We start from the raw sequence: 27,998 nt of genomic DNA, 5'->3' as shown, positions 1-27,998 counted from the left end.
AAAATCAAGATCACTTGAATAACTGATGTATTTATTTTCTTATATACATTTAAATATGGCACATCTGACAGTAGTTGTACAATAAACTTAAAATGATAATTGAAGCTGGACAGTAGATCAAATAACTCAGTGCTGAAGATATGAGAAGCCAGATCCTGTACACTGAATTTCTGAGGAATGTTTCACCCAAGAGTTGCACTAGCTAAAAATTCGGAGGCTAACATTATTTAGTCTTAAATTCTGAAAGATTGGATGGTGACTGTGACTCTATCACCAATAAACCAGCTTCACCTTTCATAATCCACCATGGAACTGTCTCTTTCCACTCATCCTTCCAGACAGCCAACAATTCATCAGTTGTTGGTACCTCTTAGAGAATAGTAATCAATGTCCTAGAGGACCCAATTGCAGTTAGTGATTAATAAATAAGTGCAGCCTGGATCCATTCTTCTGCTATTAATGTGGAAGATGTCCATGTTTACTATTTATCGAAAGTCAGTGACAGCTACTTTGCGAAGCAGTGGATTGCTGGAGAAGAAGGTAAGTTTGGTCAAGGATTTTCTTTGCTTTGGGACCCATGAGAACCTCTCTTCTCCTTTGGACAACGACAATGCCTGGAACATACTGGTTTTGCAGTTGGGCATGTTCGGGGTTGGGATGGACATTTGTCCTCACAGCTGTTCAATAAAGGAGAAAACAGCAAAGAGGTAAGCATTATAAAATGTTCTTTCTTTTCCATCACATTCCTCATCTTTTTTAACACTGAACACTGTGATGCTCTCCTGTAGGAGATACTCAGGAAATTTCTGACACGCTACAGTGCAGTGTGAGAAGACTTCACAGCCTGACGGCTTGTCTGTATCAACATGTCTTATTGTTGGCCACAATTTGTCCACAGCTGCAACCTAAGTAATGCTTTAATTTCTTGTGAGCACTGAAATGTGGAGTGTCGGCCCTCAAATTCTGTAAAATGCATTATATTCAAACAGAGACCTCCCAAGCTCACCTGATACTTTCAGTTTCCTGAAATACTGGGCATAGAAGCCTGGCATACAAATCGTGTGCCCAGATTGTAGTCAGTTCTATAAGACAAACTCAGCCAAAGCTGAATCTAAAAATGCAAAGGCTACTTCCACATACTCCTTGCCATGAACTTACAAAGTCTATAGCTCCTCTGTGTCACACAGTACTTTCAGGTAAAACACAGCTTTAATAGTCATCTTCTTAAGATTAGGATGAAAAAAAAAAAAAGGTAATAAATATATTTACTTGAGTAGCATCCTTGTCTCTTTAAGATTAGGGTGGGAAAAAAAAAGTAATAAATGTGTTCACTGGAGTAGCATCCTTGTCCAGACTTCTCAAAGCATGTTAATTAAATAAAGCTTAGACTCTTTCTATGAGGTAAGTATTGTAAATATTCTCTCTATTATTATTATCTCCATAGTTGCAGCAAGCTATTCCACCCTTAGCTAACTGAGCACTTGCACCTCCAGTGTCTGAGCAATCTGATTCAGATTTTGCAGTATAGACACACACTGAACAAGGAACACTCACCTGCAGGTTTCGGCATGAAATATCTTGTGTTTCTGAGCACAACTCTCCTGGCTCTCCCTACACAAATAGCAGCTGCAGTTCTCCTTGCTTTGAAAGAAGTCCGTGGGACATTTCTGTCTACAGATACATTCACAGTTATCTTCATCAAATTCCATATGTTGTCCACACATAGCCAGCTCAGCAAGAGGAGGGAGTCCTACAACAGCATATGTGTTTTTTAGTAATAAACTTTACACAGCTAAGTGCTGCTCTTGAGGATACCTGTAGCTCTTTATTTGCAAACATTAGGACTTAAACATATACTCTCCAATAGATTCTACTCTTTAGAGCTTCTGTCACAACTTAGAGTGCAGAGAAGGACTCCTGGAGTTTTTTCAGGAGAAGAATGGACTGATTATTTCCCTTACTCTAACACTTATTTCCTGTGGCCCTGCATTATTTGGGGTTATATCTTAAAAGAGCCAAATGCCATTGCAACACTGCATGTCACTGCACATCCACACAAAATATCACGCTTGTCCATGTACTACACTATCTGCCAGGAAAAGCAATAATGTATTTAGCAGGGTGCAACCTGGTCTAACACTCATCAATAAACAGCATATGTACACTTGACAGTTACTGAAAGGAGAAAACACTTTGTTTCAAAAACAAAATCCCAGCCAAATGAAAGCACTGTCTAAATACCTCATCCATCTTCCTTCAAAATACACATCTGGAGTACAATATAAGGCTAATCCTAGCAAAAAGGGAACACATTTTGTGAAAGCCATATTAATATTCTGGCAGCACATCCCTGGTTAAAGGTCATGGTGTATAATGTGTCATCGGAAAGGTAATTTCCTGTAGTTTTGCAATTAGCTCTTGGATTTAACCTATGGAATGTGGAATGTAACCTATGTTCATGACCTCTACAATCTTAAGTTCTCAACTCAGAGGCCAAAAAAGGCACAGTCGTTACTTGAAAGAAACCTTCATTATTATTTACTTAATGCTGGAGAACCAATATCCAAACAAAATAAAAAACATATCCTATTTGAAGGGAAAAAGGAATCTGCAGCAAATTCTTGGAAAAGAAAACCCTTCCTTGGAGTGATAAAGCTTGGCATGTACAAATTGATGTAGAGTGTTTAGGTCTCCCTTTGTTTTAGCCTCAAAGACAGATATTAAGTTGATATTTTGTTCAAGCCACTGCCAAACACATTGTACTTCAGAGAATGATTTTTATTTGATGAAATATTTAGCTTATGTCAACAAAACCTATAATTCAACAAGTCAATATAATGTTGAAAGCTGACTTTACAAAAGTCTAAGAGCCAAAGGGACTCCGGATATTCTCAGTCATTTAGATTTTAAAATAAGAGTACTAATCCTTTTGAGCCAAGAACCTAACTTAAGCCCAAATGCCTAACTTACTTGATGGATAAACAATCTGATTAGAAGGCAACAGATCCTATAAAAACCACTACAATTGATCTCTTGCTTTTTAGAAGACTGTAACCAACAGAGTAGTTTATTAAGTTATTTGACTTTAGCTTGCTAATCTGGGATTTGTTTGCCATATTGCTTTTATTGTTGTCTTGGATGGTTTATTCTTGTACTTTCTGAATGAAAGTTAACCCAAAAGAGCAGAACTTCCATCTGCATCCATCTACTCTAGTGCAATGACAGTTTTGCTTAACCGGTGCAATTTCCTGAGAAAAAAATAATTTGTTTAAATACTTCTATAGGATGTGGGGAAACTTCTCGAAATGTTTACTGCCAGTAAGTATCTTTAAACTTACAGTTTCACCAGAGAGTATTTCCTGCAAATATACTTGTCAGGTTAAACTCTTTTCTAGGAAAAGTAGAAAGAGGGGGAAAAACACTTTTACCATGTTCCATTTCTTTCCACAGATCTGAAAAGGTTCACTTGAATTCTCCTGAATACATACGGCATACTTGTGGAAACTTCCTAAGTAACTTACTAAGTAACATAATAACAACAACAAAAAAAAGGCAAATAACTTTGAAAGGTCATATAATCTACTGCATTGCCTACCACCAATTGGGAGAGTTGATTTTACCCATCTTCTTTCTGATAGCCTGTTTTTAAATGTTTCCCACATGAAGACTCAGCCCTATGTAAAATTTAGCAAGGATGCTTATTTCTTCTTCCTTATTCAGGTTGCTGGTATTGATAGAAAAAAAAATGCTCAAGCAGATAACATGAGTTGGGGATAAACACATAGCTGTGTTTATTTTCAGGTGTGTTTCCACTCCATTAACAGAGGCGTTCTAGGGGGTGAAATCTAAGCTTAACTCTCTCAGTAACAAAAGGGAGGAAAACCAGTATGAGACATAGCCAGCCTAAAGATAGTACATCGAAGGTGTCATCTGTAATTTCAGCTTTACCTTCCCGTCTGTTGGGGTGCTGTGCATCTACAACGCATTCACATTTGTCACTATCCCATACCCATCCATTATGGCAAAGTTTGTTGGCAAAGGGACATCTAGGAAAGAAAAAAAAAAAAGATTGTGAAAAAAATCAGTATATTCACTTGGCAAGAAGAGCCTGCTAGCATTGTAGATCTTTCATAATGTTACACAAGCTTATTGGATCTGTTTGTATAACTACTGCAAACAGAAAACCTTAGGGATCGATGAATTTACTGATAGGGCTCAGTTGTCTGGTTCCCAAAAACTAGCACTAGCAGATACAGCATATATTTCGGATTGCACATCTAGCAAACAGGTACAGTTTTGCAGCTCCACTGATTCATACCACAGTTCTACCCAGTCCAGAGTAGCTTATTGCCAACTCTATTCATGCTCCAATTTTGTCATGCTGCAAAGTGCACTTACAATTTTTCCTGTGCTTAAGGATGTACAGTGGACTATTTTCAGGGTCAGAGAGGTCAGTTTGACATACTATTCTATGCTCTAATTGTTGCAGATGGCCTATGAGGGTCCAGATTGGCTTTGGGGGAATTCACAAACTGGAATGAGGCTGAAGTTCTTCAATATTTGCATAGGAAGGAGACAGCAGCTTGATGAAGAGCTGTGGTGGCTTCACTCAAATCTTCTCTTTTCCGGTCCTAACTTAAGGGCAGTTATGGGGATAGGTCTACATGCAAAGCTAGACAGAGACCTGAGCTAGCTTTAACTCACTTAATGTAGCCTTGTTTCTAGACTTTTTGCTAAATTAATGTAACCTGTTCTCATCAGGACTGAAGGTATGTTTGCATCATATACATCATCAGTAGATGTGAAAACCACTTTTCTCTAGGCTCTGAACTGAAAGACAGAAGCCAGATCTGGAGAGGAAAGTGCATGGCCACAGTTTGCGCCTGTCTCAATCCAGCAGGTCCTGAGACGTGGCAGAGCATTGCTAAAATGCAGTATTCTGTTTGCCCTGGCCAAAATATGTATGAACATAGCTGCTTGTGCCAGATCAAAAAAAGCCAGTGCACACATAACTAAATAGTGGAACATTGTGCTAATATGTGCAAGTCCTCCCCTCAAACACCTAAGTGTATTAATAACTCCCAACCCTGCTGAACTAGCCTGCTATTTTTTGGATTCTGGTGTCCATTTACTTATAGTTTACTAGGTTTAATTCAGATTTTTTAACACTGAGTGATAACTAAGTCATTTGGAAAAAATACATTGGGAAACAGTAAAAGGACTATTTTAATGACCAATTCAAAATAAAATACTTTTCATACTCAGAATTGCACACCTTGTGTAGCATTTTGTAAGTGAGGGAACTTACCCATCTTCTTCAGGGTACTGGACAGATCTTCGTATGATGGCATACTGATGACGTTGGGTATTCGATATACACTTACAGCCTGTATGATTGGCAATTTTGATTGGAACGGGCTCTGGAACACTTGTCAAGGGAACTGAGATCTCAAAGAGCTAGGTGGATGAAATAAACATTTTTTGTTTGTTTGTTTTTCATGATACATTAATATGTATTCTAAATCAAAACTTCTTAACCTTTGCTACCATTTGTCTGACCATTACTCTTTTCTTGAGATAGTTACCACAAACATAAACGAGCAGGTGATCACTGAGGTTCTCCAAGAGAAGAATAAGCAATACCTACCAAGGTACAAACTTGCCAAAATGTTGGTTTCAGTGCTACCAGCTCCTAAATACCCAACATCTTCAAAAATGCTTTGCAAACACATTCAAAGCATCTTCTGCATTCCTAAGGTGAACTGAAGAAGATATATAAGTGCTGGGAACTTTGTTCTCACTTGTATCATTGAATCTTGTATCACTTGTATTATCACGAATTACAGCCATTTACAGTGATAGTTATTTAGCCATCCCAGCGTACAGTCACACCATCCACCTGTAGGGATCTACCATAGCTCTCAGAACTTCCCTAGAGACGGAAAAAACAGGAACATGCAGAGGATAGCATAGTTCAGTTTGGTTTCTGAAGGGAATCATCCTGAGGAGGGTCTGAACAAACACATACCAGAAACTAATTCTTCTTTAATGTAATGTTACTAGGATCTGGGACCTTCTGAGAGCATTGGCTCATGGAAATCATAGAATCATAGAATGCTTAAGGTTGGAAGGGACCTCTAGAGGTCATCTAGTCCAACCCCCCTGCATACGCAGGGTCACCTAGAGCACGTGGCACAGGACTGCGTCCAAGCGGGTTTTGAAGATCTCCAGAGAAGGAGATCCTCCACGCTAAAGGATTAAGAGACAAATTGGGAAAATCTGTCAAATGAGGCCGAACATTTGAGATCTGCAACTTTAAAATTGCTGTCAGTGCCAAATAAGCAGACCAATAATTTTTCATGCACAGCTTTGTAAGCCTAAAAATGAAGTCATTTTTGGCAGGAAAAAAAAGTTGTAATTTGAATGTCTCAGGACATGAACGCTCCAAATCGTAAGTCACTTTGGAAAAGAAAGGCTTAAGGCAGTAGCTAATTTCTGCTCAGGTGCAACAGGCAACAAAATTTAGTGAACAGTGCCAAGAAGTAAGCACTAAAGAGAGTATTCAGACAGCTTCTCACTGTTGTCTCCCTCCAGCATCTATGTAGAGAGATATCTTGCGCCAGTGAGAGACTCTGAGCAGAATACCAGCTTTAGTTCTTTGAATTGACTCTATGGATAGAATCATCTATGTCCACAGTCTACAGAAGGAGCACAGTAGACTGGTCTTCCTAGTTTAATCTTCATCTTGTGCCTCCTTTCTTATAGTTCATAAAACCTTTTGTGTTTGGAGTAACATATTAAATTCTAATTGTCAAAAAGGGGTTTCTTAAACGAAAACAAAAATCACAGAAAGTTATTTTAAAATTAAAATTGAAGTCTTGATGGGAAGGCATTTTAAGGGGAGCAAGCTTGATTCACCTCTCTATTGTTTCAGGTTTTGAAATGTAATTCTATCATGTCGAAGACAGTTGTACTGAAATACATTTTAAGCGAAATAAACTAGTGCGCGTTATTCCTGCATCGATGTTCATTAATTGTTTCCATTCCACACCAGAAGGAGAAATCTCTTATGAGCTGTTGGCTATATCAGAGAGATATCTGATCAGCTCAGGATGCTAGATAAGGCTAAAAAGTATTTATTTATTTATGTATTTTGGGAACAGCAGTTCATAAGTTTGTTGAAAAAGTACATTTCAGCAGACTGTAACATTCCTTTAGCTTTCTTCAAAATAACATTCCCTCAAAAGCCCCCCCAACTACATTCCATTCCTGGATACAACCACAGCAATCCATATACACTCCTCTAAAATCAATGGAATGACTCCCATGCTACTGAGAACATATTTTTTCCTGATGTGAAATATTCAGTGAAGGATATTCATATCAACTGAAGCTGGACTCTGCCACACCTTCCTTTAGATGTCTAAACTGTAACTTCAGTGTGACGTTTCTCAGCCCTCGAGTATAGGTGCAGCACGAAGCCAAGACAAGTCGGCATGCTGACACGTACCCCAAGCCTTGGTTTCCAGGGGAAAGGAGATGGGCTGTGTAGGTCACTTCAAAAGCTCCCACACATAACTGATCAAGGATCCAGGGCTTCCACAAAGCTGCTCAGAGATCAGTTTAGATAATCTGGGTGCACTGAAGTTAGACTGCTTGGCTTCTTAGACTCCTCAACATCACAAGGGCCTGCATTCATTTTCTCGGGGCCTTATTTTCTACCTCTATGCATACATAGCCATTTTTAACTAATCAGCATGAATGTAAAATGCTCTTGCACACACCTGCATTCACTCCACATGGATGAAACATTAATTCTCATGTTTGTTATGACAGTGCAGACAGATCTGACATAACAGGATTTCAGAAACCAAACATCCTCTTTCCCCTCCCTTCTCTAAGAGCCAAAGTAAAAGAAGGCAGATAAATGCTCTCATTTACCGTTTTTGACACGTAAGTTGTACTTGTGTTCATGCAGCTCAGACTCTCCTCATTGCAGCAGCCTCCACATCTGAACACGTTCACACAGGGAGGCTTGAAGAATTTGTTGGTTGTTGTACCCAGCTCTTTGGCAACTTCCACACAGGTTTCCCGTGGCACACATTGAGTCTTCTGCCATTCTTCATCTATCACTGGAGAAAACACCATTTTGATAAGCAATGACAGCAATGTAAACCTCTGATTAGTAAGTAAAAACTTTATATAAATAAAAATGAATTGCTGGGAGACCATTTGCACTATCTGCTGATACCTGCATCAGTTTAAAAGCCAGAGAAAGTCTGAGGACAATATTATGCCAGGGATTTACACCAGCTGCACTGGCAAAGAGTTGTTACATTTATGTGCCTGAAGTTTTCACAACATGGATGACAAAAATCTCAGTTAATTAGAGTGGGTTAAGTAGAACTATATTGATTTTACTAGCCACAGTCTCTATCTGAGAAAACTGATCCAAACCTTGTTCGCACCTTCTCCAGGGCAAACCTCCTTATTGTCATTCTATCATCTCCTCACTTTTACCCCGCTGTTTATCAAACCAGAACCTGACTGGAAAAGCACATTAATGATTAACAGATTCTGGTCAGAGGGTATTAATACTCCTCCTGGATGTCAGCCAGGGAACAAGGTTTCCAAAATGTCTAATGAAATCCAACACAAACACTCTCACACCTAAGTACCCTCAGGGGTTTCAAGTTTGAATAACAGGAATATGAAATCAAGCATGATTTATCTTTTCAAAACAATGTGACATCTTTTGAACACTGAATAGTTACAGACTAGCAATTTATATTAGACCGATCTGTCAAATTCTGACTGCACATTAATTGACTAAACCAAGACAGAAAACAGTAACATTTACACAGTATTATCTCAAATCTTGTTAGAGGTGGCTGTGCTTATTTTGGCTTTTGCTTAACTCATTCATGTTATGGAATTACACAAGAGTCATCAATGCTTATCCTTTAAGTCCTTCCTAAAACTATGAAAAACATTTTTCCTGTCTGCCCTTCTCCAGCCGCCTTAGGAGAGATCAACACCAACTTCTATACTATTAGGAAAGTTGCTATCTCTTCCTAAGTATTCCACCTCCCTGCTGTTATGCAAACAATGCACTTGGCTATAGGAAACTTCTGAAAAAAAAAAAAAACTTTTCATGGAAGATGTTTAATTTATGCTCTAGCTTGTCTCCTGGAAAGCATTTACTTCTCTCTTTCCTACTTGACTTCCACTTTTGTAATTTGTTCTTTATTTGTCTGCGTATACTCAAACTAGTTGTTTATTCCCGCAGAGTTCTTCCTCAGGGTTGATTCTCTCTATTTGTCAGTCATGCAAAAAATACAACAAATAAGTGTTTGGGGGCTGGATTCTGACTTTATGTCCTGCAGAATAACTTAGGAGTAGAATCACTAAATCAACAGAAAATTCTGGAGTTATATGAGTCTCTCCAAACAGCAATCTAATCCTAGGCTTTAAAATAGAAAATAAAGTCTTTGACAACTTATTAAGGTATGTGGATTAAATCACTTCAGATGTAATTTCCATGAGTGTCAGCAGTAATTACTTTTTCAACTGCGCATATCCTCTCTTTTTTCATCTCTTTCTCTAATGGTGGGGATGTTATAAGTAAGGCTAGAGAAAGAAGTGTTTCAGGTTTTTGTTCTGAAGCATCATGGTCACTCTGATCTTTTTCATGAATGAGCATAGGCCATTTGCCAAGAAATTTGGCTCTGATGCATACTCAGGCTTGAAAGTTCTGCTTGATCTAGGTGAGCTGAGATGCTCTGGGGAGGCTGTGGTTACACAGGGTGACATGAGCTCTCTGTGAATTTGGTGTCAGCTCTGAAAAGGAGGGAAAAAGACCTGAATTTACTGATGTATGGGTGCTACGGAAGAGCGTCTAGCAGCAAAATATTCCGTAGCCCTGACTCCCTTGAACCTTCTCATCATAACACTTTGTTAAAACAAAACAGATTGCCCTGGCAAAAAGATCAGTGCTTACTGACTGCAAAGAGTGTAGGAAATAAATTAATGTTTGTAGTTGTTTGTTTGTTTTCTTTTTTAATAGGGGCTTTAGTACCTTGAACATATCAAAATATTAGAAAAAAATAGTTTCCATGTGGAAATGGAGGAATGGGAATATGATCCAGTAGGCTTTTTTTTACTTAAATTTCAGTGAATGACAGTCTGACATCACTGAGTCTAGGGCCAGACATTTAAAGGATGAGTAGGACGAAACCTTATAGCTGTTACAGACTGTTAATGATGGTAATGAGATATCTATAAGACTATAGAGTCATCTGACCTTATTTCCTGAGCAACTGTATTATTCTCTCATTGAGAAAAGCCTATTGCAATCTAAACTACCAGTATCACTTATTAAAATCATCTATTGTCTCACCGAGTTGACAAAATAAATACATTTTTACATTACTGCTAATGCTCCCTGAATGAGCTGAGCAATATTGAATAGAAAAATCCAGCATTTGATACTGGATAGTACTTCAGAACAGTAACAGCTCTGTGTTACCAATATTTCTGTATAGACTTGTAAATGTGTGCGGAGCAAATGCATACTGTTAATTAAAGGCCTCTTAACTGTTTTTGTTTTCTAAAAAAAAAAAATCTATGAGAGGTTTAAAGCCATGTCTATCCTATGAAAACATTTTTTAAATTGGCATTCAGGTGTGTATTTCTGTATTCTGGCTCAAAGAAGCAGATTAAGGCCTCCGTTCAGTCACAATTTAGCTGAAATATAAAAGACATGAAAGTGACCATAACATTGTGCAAATGTGTCTGCGGTTATTCTAAAAATGGCAGTGGAACAGGATCAGCAATATCTGATTTCTCAAAAGGAAAGTAATCTAATCATATCACTTCAGAGTCAAGACTGAACACACAAAAAAAAACCTCAAACCACACCAAAACAAAAAGCTCATTCTGTGTTATGTCAAATCTGCAGTTTGGTTTAGCTATAGGATGTTTGCTTTCTTGAACAAACTATCTGATACTTGATTTTACATCAATGAACTCTTGGGCTCTTTAACAATGGGCTCTTGAGTCTTTCACCTGCAGGGAATACTATTTTTTTTTGCTCTAGGTGGGAGATTGTGATTCCCAGCCTTCAGGTGTTGACTGGTAGTTTCAAGATCTACATCTTCTCTCCGTAGAGATTTCATCAAACAGATCAAGATTAGGGGAATACTTTCCTCCTCAGCAATTCCCACCCAGGCACTACTGATGGTGCATATGGTGCCTTATATCAGAGCACACATAATAAAAAAAGGGAATTTCTATGTCTGCTGTAAAACTCATTTGTTTCTGCCTGCAGGCAAATTCCGAGATTTAGGATAATGCTGCTGGCATGCCCCTCAGCCAGTCATTCCAACCTATTCTTGCTTGTTTACTTTCTCTCTTCTTTGTGGACTGACAAATCCATACTTAATATATCTTTCCTTTGGATAGTATACCGAGAACAATAAGCCTGATTTGGCCTAAAATGGGGAGACATACTTACGCTGTTGCCTAACGTTCTTTTGTACAATGTCATTTTCCACGAATGCCTTGTTGTTACTGATGTATTCTAGGAATCCCCTGCTATTAAACTCTTTATTGCACAAGCAGCAGTGGTCCTGAAGTTGACACCAGACTCAGCTGCCAATCTGCACCTACCTTTTAGTGTATCAATATCATAGAAAGCAGCAGCAAATCTGGTGGAGCGATGTGACGCAGAGCGGGAGTCTAAATTGGCCAGGTTTTTGAGTTTTAGCCTGCATTTCCACAGCTTCCAGTCCTCAGAATGAGTGATTCGAAGCAGCTCTTCCAGGCTGGATGCTCTCCTGATCTGCTGTTCTGACCGCTCTAATGCTGACAGAGACGTCCTCTGGAAGGAAAGGGCCATGTCAGAAAGGCAGTACCTTGCAGCATAACCTCCATAACACAGCACAGAGAGCACTCATGCAGAAGGCAGCATGTAACTGAGGATGACAGACAAAGCCTGGGAAAACAGGAACATACAGGAATGTCCTCATTCTTTGACAGTGCCTAGAGTCAGACCAGTCTGCAGGATTTGTGCCCTCATGAACTGGGGAGAGGAAATAGTCACTTCCTCACCCACCACAGGTCATCGAAGATGACTGACAAATGCAGGTGATACTCCTTGTATCACTGCTTCTTGGAGAACCTGGCAGACACTGCACACATCTCCACTGTGCCTGACCTGGCCTGTCCCATCAGCATGAATCCTAGGCCACTGCTGCAGACCACGTGAATGACATCAGCTGGCAAGCACAACCCGTGTGCCTGTGCATGACCCACCTAATGCCCTCCCAGAAAAACGTTGGTGCCAATCATATCAAATCACTGAAAGGGCAAATGATAGCTGGAAGCTGCCCAAGTATATGGACACATCCACGTGGTGGGTAAACCCCATCTTCAATGTGCTATAAACTCACAGATTTCCTATCCCAGCTACCACTTGGACAACCCCTAAGTCAGCTAGAATGGCCTCAAGCCATGCCTGAGCTCTGTTGCTGTACAGCAGTGGCTGTGCAATCATCTCATTCTCCTGAGAGACAGATACCCCCAAATGTTTCCATAAGAGACCCGTCTCCATGCCCAAAGTAGGATGTTCTCTGCAAAGATCTATCCCACCAATTTGAATTTATTTATCCGTTTAAAAAATACCCATTTAACAGAAAGACCATTGTAGGGCACCACACAGCAATACTCATTTCTTCAGCTGCTGCTTTCCAACATCTGAGTTTGTGCATTTATCAAGGCATTGAGTATTTATTTCCACTGACTCACCAGATCTGGTGGAAATTATTACTTCCAACCCAAGTAAAAGGTTATCTTTCTCAATGGGTGTATTGCTCTGGGCTGGTGCTCTCAGATGTATTCTTTGGTAGTGCATCTGACTGTACTTGTAAATAAAAGGCTGCATGGCCAGCTCTTAGAAATAAAACACCAGTCCTTAAAGGCAAAGCTGCAAGATAGGAAGCCGGTGATTCAGTAGATAGTAGTCTGAAGTCTGAAGTAGCAGCAATATAATGTATAATGTTGAGGAAGAGGTTGGGGGAATGATCCCCAATTAAAGGAGGTCTTTTAGATGAGATACACAACCCAGACACTGACTACATCTGTTATTCATTATTAGAACATCTGTAGCATTTATTTTGCAATGATATAAATGTCAGCTTGTACATTCTGGCCAAGTTCATTTCTGGGTAATTACCTTTCACTGACCTAAAATTCCCTATGTAGTTAACTCAGAATTATTTGCTCTTCTTTTAAACCCTTACAGAACATTATATCTAGCACATTGTCATGATGCTTCCACTCTAGGGGTGGTCACTCTTTACTGGTGAGTGATTTCTCATAAATTTCATATGTAGTGAAAACTGGAAAGTTCATCTCAATACTTACAAAAAAAAAAAAAAAAGATGTCAGAAGGAATGTGAATAATTAGCACCAATAACTGAACTGTAAGACTTTTACAAACTTGAAATAAAATGTACCTCCGATGTTGATGCATTAGAGTAGCATTGACAAGGCCTGCCTCTATATGTAGGTTGTTCCTTGTCTTGTACTGTTTTTCATTTACTGGAAACCAGAGAAGTACAAAGGAAGCAGAATGAGCAGTGTTCCCTTTGCAGTCATCAGAAATTGTTTATCATTAACTGAGCCATGATTATCCAAAACTCATATAGAGCCCTTAGAACTCAGTTATTGCTTCCCTGTAAACTCTAATACTGCTAAGTGAATCTATTGTCTGTTCTCTTTTCATCTTGTTTTGATGTTTCCTAATACCTACCCAAGCTCTTTGGTTTGATAGGGCAGCCAGGTGCCTACCTCTACAATCCCGTATATAATTATTAGACAAGATAGACACCTACTTTGTGAGCTAGTTATACTCATCTCCCTCTACAGCCAAGACAAAAAACTACAGACACTTTTAGAGTGTGATTTGTTTAGCCTGCATTGGATGAAATCACATCCAAAGCCTTTCTGCTGCCTGCCCTAGTAGGATCCACAGTTCACTGGCTTCCATGAGGCGGCTGTGTGTATTGTGAATCTTTGGTCAAATGATTCCTGCTGCCATATCTGGAGTATAAAATGTCTGAAGAGAACCCCCTAGTTTTATTCCAATCTATCTAAGTGTCAAAATGTAAACTGTGAATATTTTTTATGCATCTATTTTGGCTTCACAGGGCCTATTCAGATACTCTTATATAAAACGTTCATTTAAACACTTTCTAGAGTATTGACAGAATGGAATGATATTCCCCATCTTTATACACTTTGACTGTACAGGGTATTATCCAGAAATTAAAAAACATTCAAAAATAAAACCTTATAAAAGGAAAATTATGTGGAAGACACAACAACCCCCACAATAGGGTGTAGCACTAAGGCCTCTGATACCAGAGACTAAACTTCAGTCAACTTGTTTTGGAAAGGACAGCATGAAGTGAAAACACACTAGTGGTCTCAGATAATACCATATATGAAGGACCACATAACTGTGTGTTTCTTTTATGTATTAATCTAAATTTAAGCCCTTTTTAAGGCTGACAGGAAAGCTCCACTTTTAAGTCGAGCACAGATTTGCACAGAAATACAAAAAGATTGAAATGTGAAACTGGATGAAGGTGAAATGTGAAAAAATGTGAAATTGGATGAAGGTGTTAGGATTGATAGCACCTCAAACCTACGCCTCGTGTGATGATCAAGTACCTTATTCCCCCTCACAGTGATATCAGGTGGACAGCAGTCAAAATCAGTATTCAAACCTGAGAGGAGTTCCCTACTCAGCTGCAAAGCAGGGGAAGCATGCAAAGAGCCCAACAAACTCCAGACATCTTTGGGAGATCCTGCTCCCCAGAACAAGCAAGAGGAACAGAACTGCTTTCTTACTGCAGCAGCTGCACCTTGTATTTCCCACTCTTCAGATACTCCTACTGGCCTTTTTAGACTTTCACTGACAACTACGGTCCTTCTTTCCAGATTCACTCCCCTATCACAGTGTCAAATGCCCCTTCTCTGCCTTGTTCAGTTTAATCCACCTGTAACATCCTTCACTCTGTCTTGTCATCTTTTAGTGCATGAATTCCTCTGTGTTTTTACATCATTTATGTTTACTCCTTTCCCCGTATTCTATGTGATGAGCTAAATGGAAGTCTACTTAGACCTAATTCATATAGAATGGTATGAAGAAACAGGTGATTTTTTGACGTGCCCTCACTAGCCTTCCCGTAGGTCTGTCCATATTTCAGGAGTTATCTGGAATGAGTGCAGTCACCACTGCAGCACTTGTGGTCTCTGATGGTTGCAACCTAGCTGGGAAACAGGATCTCTCTGCACTTGATGTTCACATAGATAGCAAAATGATGAACCTGACACCCAAAATCTTAAAATCTATATTAAAGCTTGGGAAAGAGACAGAGAAGGAGACAATGGCAAAGGGCAAGGCAGCATCCCTCTCAGATCCCAAAATACACAAATCACCTTTGGTGCTTTTTCATTGGAAAGCTCCAAATGTCATAAACTTTATATGTCCACAAATTTACATCCTGCACTGGATTAAATACATATGCTGCAATAAAGGTTTGCAATAAGGGTTTCCTAGGAATCTGTCAATACCAATATCAAAGCAAAATAAAAGTAACAGATTTAAGCAGTTCATCCTTACCCCTTCAGCTCACTGCTTTTTTAATATTATGTTTTTAACATAAGAAATAATCCTATATCAGGACATAAAGATCAGGTTTGTACTTAAATGGAGCTGTAGGTTTTTTGTAAAACTGGCCTTCCATATTTTCCAAAACCATTCTTCAACCCAAAGAGCAAAATTTATTTTCCTGCACTTGAGCAACATCACTGACATCAGGAAATGATAACGTGGGTTAACATTGTGATTTTTGGATAATTATAACTTCTGTCTTTCCAAAAGAAACCATAAAGGACTATCTTTCTTCTTCCTAGCAGTCTCAAATGCCAGAAAAACCCTACAAGTATTTAGCACTGGAAAGAAATGAGAAAAAAACAGTGGTACATTCAGTGGCCTTTCCCACCTTGGAAGCTGGTTTAAATCAGACACTGAGTTCATTACCCCATTGATTTATGCAAGCCAAGGATTTGGCTTATGCATTGTGTGACAGAGATGCACGGTCCCACTCACAGTCTGGAGAATTATTATCGATGACCTCCAGTCAGATGTTGCAGTTCAGCAGTTTGTAACTTCCCCAATCCTTGACAAACTCCCAAGTTTCTTGCCTAAGAAAAAATGTCCTAACTTTTTCAAACCAATGTCTGAGTGAGTCAGCATAGCCCAGTGTGTAATAAAAGTTCAGTAGTTCCACTCTTTCTAGTCTGTCACAGAAGGTCTTTACAAGCACTCTCCTGAAAAGGAATGCTTTCCTGAGCCAGGGTCACAGGTACTATTGTGATAAGCAGTGCATAAATACCATTGGAAAGTTTCAACATTATCACTATGTCTGGGGCCAAGAGAAGTGGTTAAGAAACCTCTCAGTGACCTTGCACTGTTTTATGACCCAGCAATAAAAAGAGCCAACAGCCTTATCTAGCCAAGGAAAGCAGATTGTAGCTGCATAACCTGCATATCCTAGATGATGGTTCTTTGAATTACACTGATTCACAAAAAAGGCAAAATAGTTTTGAGTTAAGTTATCCTTCAAAATTAACCAATTTAGTGGGGGAGGGTGCATCACACAGTAAAGGCTTTTAAACATTGGGAGACAGTACTGGCAGTGCATAACATTTTGAAGCTTTAATGTGAGTGTCATGTTCTTGATGCTGCAGTACTATCTACATTCAGTTCAAGAGAAATCATGTAGAAGACAGATGACACAACAAAAAGATTTCCTTTTTTATCAAGAACAGCCTCTCCCCCCATTCCAGTACTGCCTGAAGGCTATTCAAAAATTAACCAGATTAAACCAAATCCAGTTTAAATAGTAGTTATATACTTCATGATATCAAAATGTTATGGAACTTTGCTGCTGTGTGCTATTCCTGAGAATAACATCTTATTTTCTTCCCTGATGTGCTTCCCCTTGAAGTGATTTTGAGACAGTATATGATCATTGTTATGAGCTCAAATTGCATGGCTACAGAGAGCCTGTAGTTCTCTGCAACACTACTGTCATAAAAAATCTGATCCTATGAGTATCATTCACCCAACTGAATATATGAACTAGCTTTTTGAGACTCCCATTATAGTTAATGCAGAAAAACAGCTCTATTGGATGCATATTTGTCTTGTTCTTGTCTGTCCATTGGAAGAAATGTGCCTCCAAACTTTTTCTTTCTCTCCTCCTTTGCAAGAAGAGTCTACAGGTCTCTGGCTCAGATGTAATTAGGTGATATAAATCATACTCAACTGAATGTGGTCAAATGAGGTAAAATTCCCTTTCCTTATCCAAAGTCCAGGCAATGTATGAAGGATAGAGTCAACTTTTCTCAGGGACACAAGTATAAATAATCAGGAAGCACAATTACACCAACAGATGAATACCCTGGGACTGGCTGGAGGAAAGTACTCATGTGACCTGGCAGAGGAAACCACTTCATTCCCTGCCTCAGGGCCATGGGTTAACTGGCCCGCTGTGTTGTGGCTTGTAGCATAGACTGTGAGCAGATTTGGCCAGGGAATTTAATGGTCATTATTACTATTCTTAACATTACTGTGGCTCCTAGGTGGTAATGCTATGGGATCATATACAGATATAGAATACAGATATGATCTCTGCTCTGGTGTCTACAGCCTATGTAGAAGACAACAGCGGGAGGCATTCATCTAATGGGTACCCAGAAAACATAGCATTGCTCAGAGTAATAGCTAATGATTTTGATATAGCAATGGTCTCAAGCAGTCTCAAGTTTTATCATAAGAAGTATTCAGTATCTTGTATTCTTGGGGTGGTACACAAGCAATAATTAAATCATGAGAGAATTTTGTACAGTTTGAAAGCATCAGACTGGCAAAAGTGTCTTACAGCTGTATCAACAACCAGCAGCATCACCCTATAAACATCCAGCATAAGAAGCCTAACTTAAGATACAAGATAGCTTGTGGCAACTTTATCACCATTGTATTTCATTTCTGAGGACGCAGAAATCATCTGCTTTTCAACAGCTCCACTACGATCATATTTTGATTCTTTGCCAGTTATAAACTTTTAATACATTAAGCTTTATCCTCAACTCTATCCCTTCTGGGTGTACTACTGTCTAACATCATTAGTATTATTAAGCTGTTTTTATTTATAATGAATGTCATCATAAAGATAAAGCAATGAGATATTTTGGCTTCCAAGTAACATTATTCGCTGAAACAGAGAGGCTTCTTATGGGATTTTTCAGTGACAACTGTGGATTCCCCCATCACTAATAGAAGCATAAACTAAGTTTTATGACCTTGCAGTACTTTATTCTACCTTCAAATGGTCATTGTTTAAGCAATTAAAACCTTTTAAACCTCAAACCATTTTCAATGCCTTATAAAAATAGATCAAACACTACCACTGCTCTGTCTTATCCAGACAACTGGGCGTTCATCTGGTCTGTCATCACAGTTACAGCACTAATCATTTGCAGGGACATGCTGTCTGTGACAGAGTCAAGTCTGGGTGAAGGAGACTTCCAGCTTTCATTCTTTAACAGAGTGCTTTCTCCAGCAAAGACTATCTTGAAAGAGTACAGTTATTTTGCCCAAGAACCTTGTCGGGGGGGAAGCATCAGCTGAATTTTTTCTTGAAAAGGCTGGAAATGGCGTAAACAATATTTCACTGAATATAAAATGAGTTAAGGACTGCATTGCAGTTGAGAAACCCTTACATGGCATCAGGCATAGTTTTATGATAGTCAAAGACGATGGTCTCTTTGGGCCTGGAGGCAAACTAATTTCCAAAGCCTTTTCAAAAATTGTAAAGCCTTGATTTGCCTGATAATGTTTTGCATTTTTGGAACATGCCTACTACTACAGTCTTTTCTGCAACTTCGACAAGGGCCAATTCTATTTATCTTCTATCAGCAAACATCCACATGTGTCAGAAACACATCATCCACATGTGTCAGAAACACATCATGTGCCTGTAAAGCTCAGTCAGCTAATCCAGCAGCAGCAGCAGCTCCAACCTTCAGAGGAGGAAATGGTACTCTGAGCAGAAGGCCTATGAGTCAGCTGCCTCTTCATCAGGGCCTGCTTGCTCAGTCATGACTAAAGGTTTGAAGAGCCAGTACTAGAAGAAGCTTTTCTTTTCTCCGTCCAGAGCCTCAGAGAGATCTACCACCTGCCTGTCTCAGGAGTTACAGAGTATCTGCCTTGGCCATTCATACTGTCTGAAAAGAGTTGATTGTGTGATCAAGCCACCCACCCTACAGCGCAGTGTGTCACTACTGCTGGAGGAGAAATTGCGGAATGGCCCGTCCTGTAGGAAGCGCAATGGAGACTGTCCAGAGCACAGAAATGGAAGACCCACGGATATCCTGCATGTGTAGGGAGTAACACAAAATGGTAAAAATAATAGGTCTGCAGACATTTTTTGAGGGAGCAGGGGACTAATAAGAGAATGTTTATTTGAGAATGTTGCATTTCTCGATGATGAGGGAGGATGTTTGAGAGCCTCTTGTGCTAAAACCTTGTCAGCATATCATCTGACCAGCAGCCTAAACTTTGGAGAAAGGAATCAACTTCTAGACTGTTGAGCATGGTAGAAAGTTCACGTCAATTTCCCTTGCTCTAGGCTCACTCCCAGTGAATACAGAAGACATAATTACCTGTTTCCTAAGTGTAGTGGTCAAGGACAAAATGGCCTGTAGTTCACCTGAAGATGATATATTTTCACCAATAAATCATATTAACTACCCTTTGATTTCAAGAGAACAGCTGTTTTATATTTTGATTGGCCTTTCTAACCAAAACCTGATCTCTTGTGGTCTACAGCAAACAGAGATCAGACTTCTTGCACTTTAGTATCGTGCTTACACTATCAAAATACTCAGTTGTTTTAAATGAAACTAAATAATCAAAGTAAAGGACTAAAACAGCAGGAAGTTGCTTTTTTTTGAGTGAAAGCATAAATCTGCTTGGATTATTTTCAGTTTCATTTTCATACCCAGAGCATTCAGAGACTGACTTTGAGATAGCACACAGTTGTGAGAGCCAAAAGACCTTTCACAGCAACATACTTGTAGTCATCTAGATCCTTACACCAAAAGCAGGGAGACAGGCAAATACTTTCATCAAGCAAAGATTTTGAAAATCAACTTGCTTTCTCATTAAGCAAACTTCTGTCCTCGCAACCAAGACTTTTGGCTCTCATGGACAACACTCCTCTTAGACACGAAATACGATTTTGAGAGTAACATCTTCACTGTGTATCATTTTGTTGGCAGTGATGGAAAAAAACAAGATGGAAAAAGAGCGTGTCTGCTATGATGCAGGTTTTCCGGCATGTCTACTCATCTACACCAAGAGATTACCTTTATGCTTCTCTTGTGCATATTTCTTGGACCTTTATTTCTATGCTTGTTTGTATTGCCTTGCACTGCCATAATCTTTTCAGGCATACATCATGCTCATTATAGAATAAAGCTAGCAAAATTATACAGAACTGCCTCACAATATACAATGTTGGGTGCTAGTCTAAGACTATCACAGGTTACACATCAAAAACTACTTGTTTTATGTGTTTATGAAGAACATATCCAGATTGTAGTCACTTTCTTTGGATGATTGCCTGTTCTTCAGAAGGCATTGGGGTTTGGACGGTGATTTTGGAATGTCTCAGCAATGAGGAATCAAATTAAATTAGATGACTATTTAATGATTCTTTTACTATTTAAAAATATTTTTTTAATGTGATGAAGGTTCCTTCAGTCAGTGCTTTCATCGGTTTCTGGTCTTGATCCAAGACACTTTAATAAATGTTCTGGAAGTGTGACTAGCCAATTGGACGATAGGATTTCAAAATGTCACTTCACAAACCAGAGCAACTGCCAGTACTCTCTGAACTTATGTTACCCCAATCACATGCACACATTTTCCTGGAATTGTGATTTTTCTTAACTAATCTTTTCTAGCGTTCAGGAAAGTATCCTAAGTAACATGGGTTCTGAGTCATATTGCTAATTAAAGTGAAAGATTTTGCCTGTTTGTATGGCATGTTCTCTACATGCAATGTGACATATTATAGAGTAACAAGATACATCCTTTTTGCAATTTAACAAAGCTCAGATATCATTCCTTCTCCAACTGCATGCAAATGGTGACTGCACTGCAAGCAGTGACAGTGAATTCTTAAAACTAACCCGGTGTTCTTCTGATCAGAAAGTGTGGTTCAGACAAAGCAACTCTCATAACAAGAATGGCGCTCACCCCTTCCTAAGCCCATGTATTGCCCACACTGGATGGCCAAATCCCAATCGCTCCCTCTGGTTGTCCCTCTGTTCACTCAGTACCATTCCGCTGACGGGTAAGGACTCCAGGTGGCGTTGCACCACTAGTAGCATGGTCAGAAACTAGAAGTCACATTTTGGGAAGGAAATTGAATAAATAAACAGATGTCTGTCAGGAAGATGAATTATCGTAATGTGAGCAAGCTAAAACAGCCTGCTCAGTTACTCACAGAAATTTATGTATAGCTATTTCACAGGGACATGAAAAAAGGACAAATTCTGCTTAGTCTTCGCATTAGCAAATGGGGTCTCTGCAGCCCAAAAGAATTATAAGATTTGCAAAGCAGCTGAGGGGGTATGTAGAGAAGGGGAGCAGGCAGAGAGGTAGATCCAAATCCAAAGTAAATTATCGTCTGGAACCACCCTATCGTATCTATTTTTCTCAAATGCATACCAATACAGAGTCCAGAGTCCAATACAGAGTCCAGAGAATAATATGATGGCACAATTAAATATTACTTAGTGCAAAGTGGGGACAGTAGTCATCAGAACAAAACTTGTGGACAATAGGTTTTCTCTCAAGTCAGAGTTTGCAGAAGTTTTGTCCATTTTCAAACAGACTATTTCCCTTCTGGTTCCGTTCGCTTCTTGTGAGAGCCTACATCGGTGGCTAGAAAGAAGGTAAATCCCTGTAGAGGGGAAGCACAAGCAGGCTGTGGAAAAGAGCCATCAAACAAGCAACACAAGCTGATTGCTTGTTTTGATTGCCTTGTGATCACAGATCAACTGAAAGTTGCTCCACTGCCCACTAAATCTGCCTTCCGGCCTCCCCTTGATTTTACAGAGCTCCAGATGTGATGTCAAATTTTAATTAGTGCTGTCTTCATTTCAAGCAGCTGACTGACACAGAGGACTTCTCAAATGCTGTGTCTGATTAATCTAAATGGTTTGATGTATTATTCAGACATTAGACTCCTCACTGAGATGGACTGGATGGGGATGGCAGCTGGGAGGGATATTTTGCTATTACTCACAAGTGAGAGCTGCTCTCACTAACACATCTATTTATTAGTAGTTGCCTTTCCAAACTGATAAGAGACAAGAAGAGATGCCATATGGCATGGCAACAATAAAAAATTATTCCCTTATCCTTCACTGTAGCTTCTCAAGTCAGTAGCAGACAAAAGCCAGAACAAATTGGCTTTCTTCACAGCCTTCCTAATAGCTTCCCACCCCTGGAGGAAAAGCACAGTCATTTCTGCAGGAATGTTGTAAGTATATTTTCACACGTTTTTGGCTCATCATACCGATCAGAGATTGTAATCACAAAGACTCAACAGCAGCAGTCACAAAGCTGAGATAATAAAGCACTTTTGAAAACCACAATTCCATAATATTTATTTCAAAGAGTTTGGTAACTTTGAAAGGAAGTTGGACCTAAGGATGGAAAGTCTAGTTTAAAGAGAGAAATTGTTTCCTACAATCTTCAAAGTTGCTTTGTCTAGTTGTGCAGGTGACTACTACTCAGAGTTGTCTTTGATTAAGATAACTAGGAGATAGAAGATTTGTTAGCATCTCTTTTCTAGAAAGGGAGCAAAGTTTACAACTATTGGGTGGATTTGACTATCTGAACAGCAGTATCAGTGGCAATTGAAGAAAAAACAAAAAACTCTTCTAAAACTAGCTCAAGTTCCTTCCCAGATGCCTATTTTTTGTACAGATGGACTGTAAATGTCTTTAGGATGGAAAGAAACAAAGAGTTTTACGATTCCTTGTGCTCACAACATGATGGTACTCCAGTATTTCCATTCTGTCACAAGGCCAGGGCATTCCACACTTCCATGCTCCAAGAATTGAAGATCATGGGAAAGTGCTATTTCACATGAATCATCAGCAAAGCAGGGCAGTGGACAGGTATTACATACCAGTTGAGCTGGTAAAGCATCTTCCATCTCTATCAAATTTTCAGTAGCAACAGAAGAAGTAAGAAAATGTAAGAAAACCTGGTTGAGCAAAAATGGCCACTCAAGGCTGCATCAATGCATGATGCAGAGGTAAAAAATTGGTTTAGCTCTGAAAAGGAAGTTTATAAAACAGAGAGCATATTCCCCTTTCCTATCTCTAGGAAAGGGGAATATATTACCCTCCATCTTCTTGAGAGAAAGTACTTTTCTAGTTCAATGATACTCTTCAGACCGATCAGCCATAAACCTCTCTCTAATGAATGAAGGGAGAATTCATCACAGGGAGAGAGAGATCTTTGCAAAAAAACTCTGAAAGCTGTGCATCTGTTATAAATTAAGCATTACCAATTGTCCCTTTCTCCTACCTTCCCCCTAACATTTTATTACCAATATAACAGACTGGATAAGTGCAGAGAGGGTGTAGACTCAAATTCTCAAAGATCAGGATCTTGCAGCCTCATTAGAGAGGTGATTGTGTTGTTGGAAGACAGAAGTTACTCTGACAGCTTTTCTTGGCAAAATTGCCTCGGCTCTGATGAATATAGGACATAGTTCTTTGCATCTAATTTTAAAATTATGGAAAAAGTAGCCTATGTCTGTCATTTCTTTAGGAGAGGAAAAATGTGTGGGGGAGAGACAGGAAAAGAGACAGTGAAGTTTGTGGTTCTGTAGCTGAAGGATTCCAAAACATGAAAGACTGCTAGGGAACAATTTCAACAGGGATTTTTTAAAGCATTTCCTGATAAAAAAAATATTCAGTATTCAGAAAACTCATGTGGAAATCTAATTTTTCTCTGAAGAATCAGTATGTCAGACTGGTACTGTGAGTCAAATAACGAGAATGTGATAAAGAAGGATTATTGCCAATATTGACATAATTTCAGTTAGAGAGTCATGTCTTACACCTGCCTGACTGCTGGTCCCAAACTAAGGCTGCCTACCACTTCCCATCACAAGACTCTGGTTTCAGTCGCTTAGAACATTGCCACACTCTAGATGTTCAGGCTAAAACTTTCCATGAAGCATCTGCCTTATGATGATTTTAATAATTTTTTTTCCAGACAAAACAGCTTGACCATAGTTGAGGATAAAGCTCTTTATTTCTCCATGTAAAGCTTTCCTGACAATCTCTTCTTTGTAAGTGTCTAGCGTTCTCTTGTTGGGGATCACAAATGTGAAGTTTTGATATTTGAAGAGGCTTTGTTGGCAAAGATATCCCTACTGCTGTACCTGTAAAAACCTACCCTAATGTAGTAATGTAATAACTTCTGAGAACAACAGCGACTCAGAGATGCTCCGTAGAGGCTTTCTAGAGTTTACTAGCTAAACTCTTTGCAAATTGTACTGACCACACTCCAGCCTGGAGCTGAACAGTGTGTGGCTACAGGTCAGCATAGGCCCAGCCCACAGAACTGAAGGCCCTCAGGCTGCCGGGCTTGGGCAATGTGGGAAAAGAAGTCATCAGGTTTGAGTATGGAAGGGGAAGAAGATAAACCCTGATGGAAAAGGTAAGACCTAAAAGTATTGGAGGAGACTAAAATTAGAAACTGGGGTTAGGGAAAAGGAAAGGCAAGAAGGCCTGAACCCCAAGAAAAAAACAGGGAGCTGGGAGTACGGAAGCAGAGGAAGCTAAGTAGGAATAAGCAGACCAGAGCTGGAAAGCAATAAGGACTGGTAGGGGGACCAAAACTGATACTGAGAATCTTCTGGGAGAGACTGACTTCCTGCGGGCTTGAGGGGAAGAAGGTATATCTCAAACTCCTCCTTGGGAAGGAGGAAGACACAAAGACCACCCAAGGAACCCAAGCAGAAAAACTAACTGCAAGCTAATGGTGGGTCAGGTCACACAGGAGCTAATGAAGTTGAAGTGAGGAATGGGAAGACATCACTTAGGGAGACAAGAAAGAAGTGGGGACTGGTGGACAGGGAATAACTGGCATTGGTGCAGACCTGGGGAAAAAAAGGAAAAAAAAGGTAAAAGAAAAAAGAAAAAGGGATGACTACCCACAATAGGAGGATATTTCTTTGGGTTAGGGAAAGTTAGCTTTTTTGGAAGAGTAAGCTCTTTGCCTTCACCATATTATTTAGGATATTTGTGGAAGGAGCCCTAAAGGAGTATTTAATTCCTGCTGAAACCCAAACGTTATGACGCTGACACCACCTGAGTCATTAACAGCTTCAAAACTTCAGATCTACTGTGTAGAACTCAACTATTTGAACTAATATAACTGATAGAGACAGTAAGTTGCTTCTGTGCAACTTCTGTACTTCTTCTCATTAACTGTTTTACCTTCTTCCTGACTTTGTGGCTTTTATTCTGGCATTATTGACACAGATCGTAAAAAGCTTTAAAGGAAGGTGCATACATTGCATATTTTCTGTGTTCTGTAACTAAAACTGAGGCAGATCAGTAAAAATGGGTGTAGCCCTGTTTATCATTAAACACTGTAAAATGAAGGATTTTTTTGTGGGGTGTATGTGTGCACACACAAAAACCCATTGGTCATAAATGCCAAAATAATCCAGAAATCTAACATACTAAATAAAACATCAAAACAAAAGTAATGAGCAAGTCAACCAAGAATCCATGTCCATATAGAAAGAACCTGAACAAGCAGAGAAAATGGCTTTTTGTTTTGGTAATCACCAGCTAATGCATGTGAAACACAGCCCTTTATATTGTGAACTACACTATTTCTTCATTATAGCCTTGGAAATAAATGGTTGCAAATAGATGGTTTTATATTGCAAGAATACCCTATGGCTAGACTATGGTTGCTTGACATCAGTAGCTGGTTTAATATTAAAGCAATTAAAGCTCTGCATCTGCTGGACGCATAATGCTATCATGGTAAATAAGCTGTAAACTATGCGTAACAACCAGGCACAGTAGCAAAAAGAGCTCTTGCATTCATTCTAGGCAAAGTGAATATAGTTTCAAAAATCAGTTAAGGCCTTTAAGTAGTGGTTTACTAATATGCTGAATAAACTTGTGTCTTATGCAAAAAAATAGAATTATCATCATATCCAATTACACAATGGTTAGTCTCCTCCATTAGAAATTGCTTTCTGATTTAAATGAAATGATTCCTTCATGTAAGAAACCAGTGATTCGTAATGCTGTTTGTGAAGGTAAAATATGTACAGATTGATTGCACTAGTCTTAATGCCCTCAAAGAAGTGATTGCTGCAGTTAAAAGCTTTTGAATGGTGAGCAGGCAAAAGAGTCATCAGTCACTCTGCAGCACACATTGCTCACCACTAACTTCTTTTGCTGGCAATGGGAATCTGCAATTAAGCATGTAACTTAACATTGCTTTTCTAAAATAGAGGTCATTAAAGACAAGTGTGTGATCATCCCTTGCAAGCAGGAAGTCTTCTGAAGTGAAAACAAAAGATTTAAGTTGTTTTGCTCTATTGACGAAAAACGGATAATTTGTTCTGCGCCACACACAGAATTAATCATGTTTTGGGTACACTCACATTTGCATGCTGAGGCTCTTGTTTCACTTTTTTTGTTCTGATATTCAGAAATGATAGTCCTGGACGTTCTTACATTGTCTCAGAAAGTCAGATCTGAAAAATCTTACCTTCAAGGTGAGACTTCACCCCGTTTTTTTTTTTTCTGCGAGTTAACCATTCAGAAGAAAGGTTAATTCACAGGCAATGATGTGCTTTATTATTACTATGACATGCTTAATTTAGAGTCTTGAGTAATATTTCCTAACAAAACAAAAGAAGACATAATTCTGATTTCTAGAAACAAGTGAACAAGTGATGAACAAGAATTTTTAGATAACTAGCATTTTAATTTTAAAAATCATTATTAGAATACTAATTTCTGAAACCATACATTCTTGAAATAAAGGAGTTAATTTAACAAGTTTTTTTGGTTGGTTGGTTGGTTTTGGGACAACCGATATTTAGGAAGAGAGTATGCACTAATTAATTAATAAGTAGCAAAAGAAAATCTTAAACCCTGAGTACGGATTAAGCTTCATTAAAGTTTCTTCTTCCTCTATGGCAGCTAAACATCTGTGAAACTAAACCACCACAAAGAAAACACAGTAGAAAGACCACCACCTAGCACATTAGTTTTGTATACTTCTGGCATACACACAATACAATAATAATGAAAAATAGATCACCCACCTTCACAGATCCATTCTCATAATCAGATCCTTGCAGCAGATGCAGAAAAGACACCATAAAAATATTCAGAGTCACCCACGGTTTGTGCATTCTGATGTTTAAGATCCACAGGTTACTACGCAGTTGTTGTGATACAGCTGGAGGCGTCTGTTTTGAAATGCATTTCGCTATCACCCTTTCAAAAAAAAGAAAGCTTCCAGATTTTCTGCTATAAAGTCACAAAGAATTCCAGCGTATGAGAGTAAGTTATCTAACTCTTTACTGTTCAAAACAATTACAAATTTATATAGAGAATGTCATTTCTTGGAGAAGCTTTTAGATACACTTGGAAGAAACTCATGATAAGAGTTTAAATAGATATATATTTGCATGTATACAGATACAATCTCACAAGTAGTCAGGCATGGATTCCAGTTAATAAAGTTGAGATATCTTCCATCAGGACAGAAATAGGCGTTCAAA

General features: G+C 39.0%; 1 protein-coding gene across 1 annotated transcript; it reads right to left on the bottom strand.

The window, feature by feature from the left end:
- Positions 1 to 11: 11 nt before the first annotated feature.
- VEGFD (vascular endothelial growth factor D) lies at positions 12 to 27,786 on the bottom strand. Its single transcript, XM_010221810.2, has 7 exons — positions 27,537 to 27,786; positions 11,671 to 11,881; positions 7,942 to 8,132; positions 5,309 to 5,457; positions 3,949 to 4,046; positions 1,555 to 1,750; positions 12 to 677 (listed from the first exon to the last, which is right to left on the bottom strand). Exons 1-7 carry the CDS (start codon positions 27,624 to 27,626, stop codon positions 551 to 553), a joined length of 1,062 nt encoding a protein of 353 aa, XP_010220112.1. The 5' UTR covers positions 27,627 to 27,786; the 3' UTR covers positions 12 to 550.
- Positions 27,787 to 27,998: the final 212 nt, after the last annotated feature.

This window comes from Tinamus guttatus, unplaced genomic scaffold, assembly GCF_059628265.1.
Source record: "Tinamus guttatus ecotype Peru unplaced genomic scaffold, ASM5962826v1 Tinamus_guttatus_pri_ptg000083l, whole genome shotgun sequence".
NCBI lineage: Eukaryota > Metazoa > Chordata > Aves > Tinamiformes > Tinamidae > Tinamus > Tinamus guttatus.
Note: the sequence above shows the minus strand (reverse complement) of the source record. Positions and strands in the feature narration are given on the sequence as shown.

What these genes read in the sequence shown, in the direction of transcription:
- VEGFD (XM_010221810.2), bottom strand. Translation starts at nt 27,626, where the DNA reads ATGCACAAACCGTGGGTGACTCTGAATATTTTTATGGTGTCTTTTCTG. An exon ending in ATGAGAATGGATCTGTGAAG is followed by an intron (nt 11,882 to 27,536) that starts GTGGGTGATCTA and finishes CTTTCCTTCCAG; the next exon opens with AGGACGTCTCTGTCAGCATT. An exon ending in TTTCATGCCGAAACCTGCAG is followed by an intron (nt 678 to 1,554) that starts GTGAGTGTTCCT and finishes TTTATTGAACAG; the next exon opens with CTGTGAGGACAAATGTCCAT.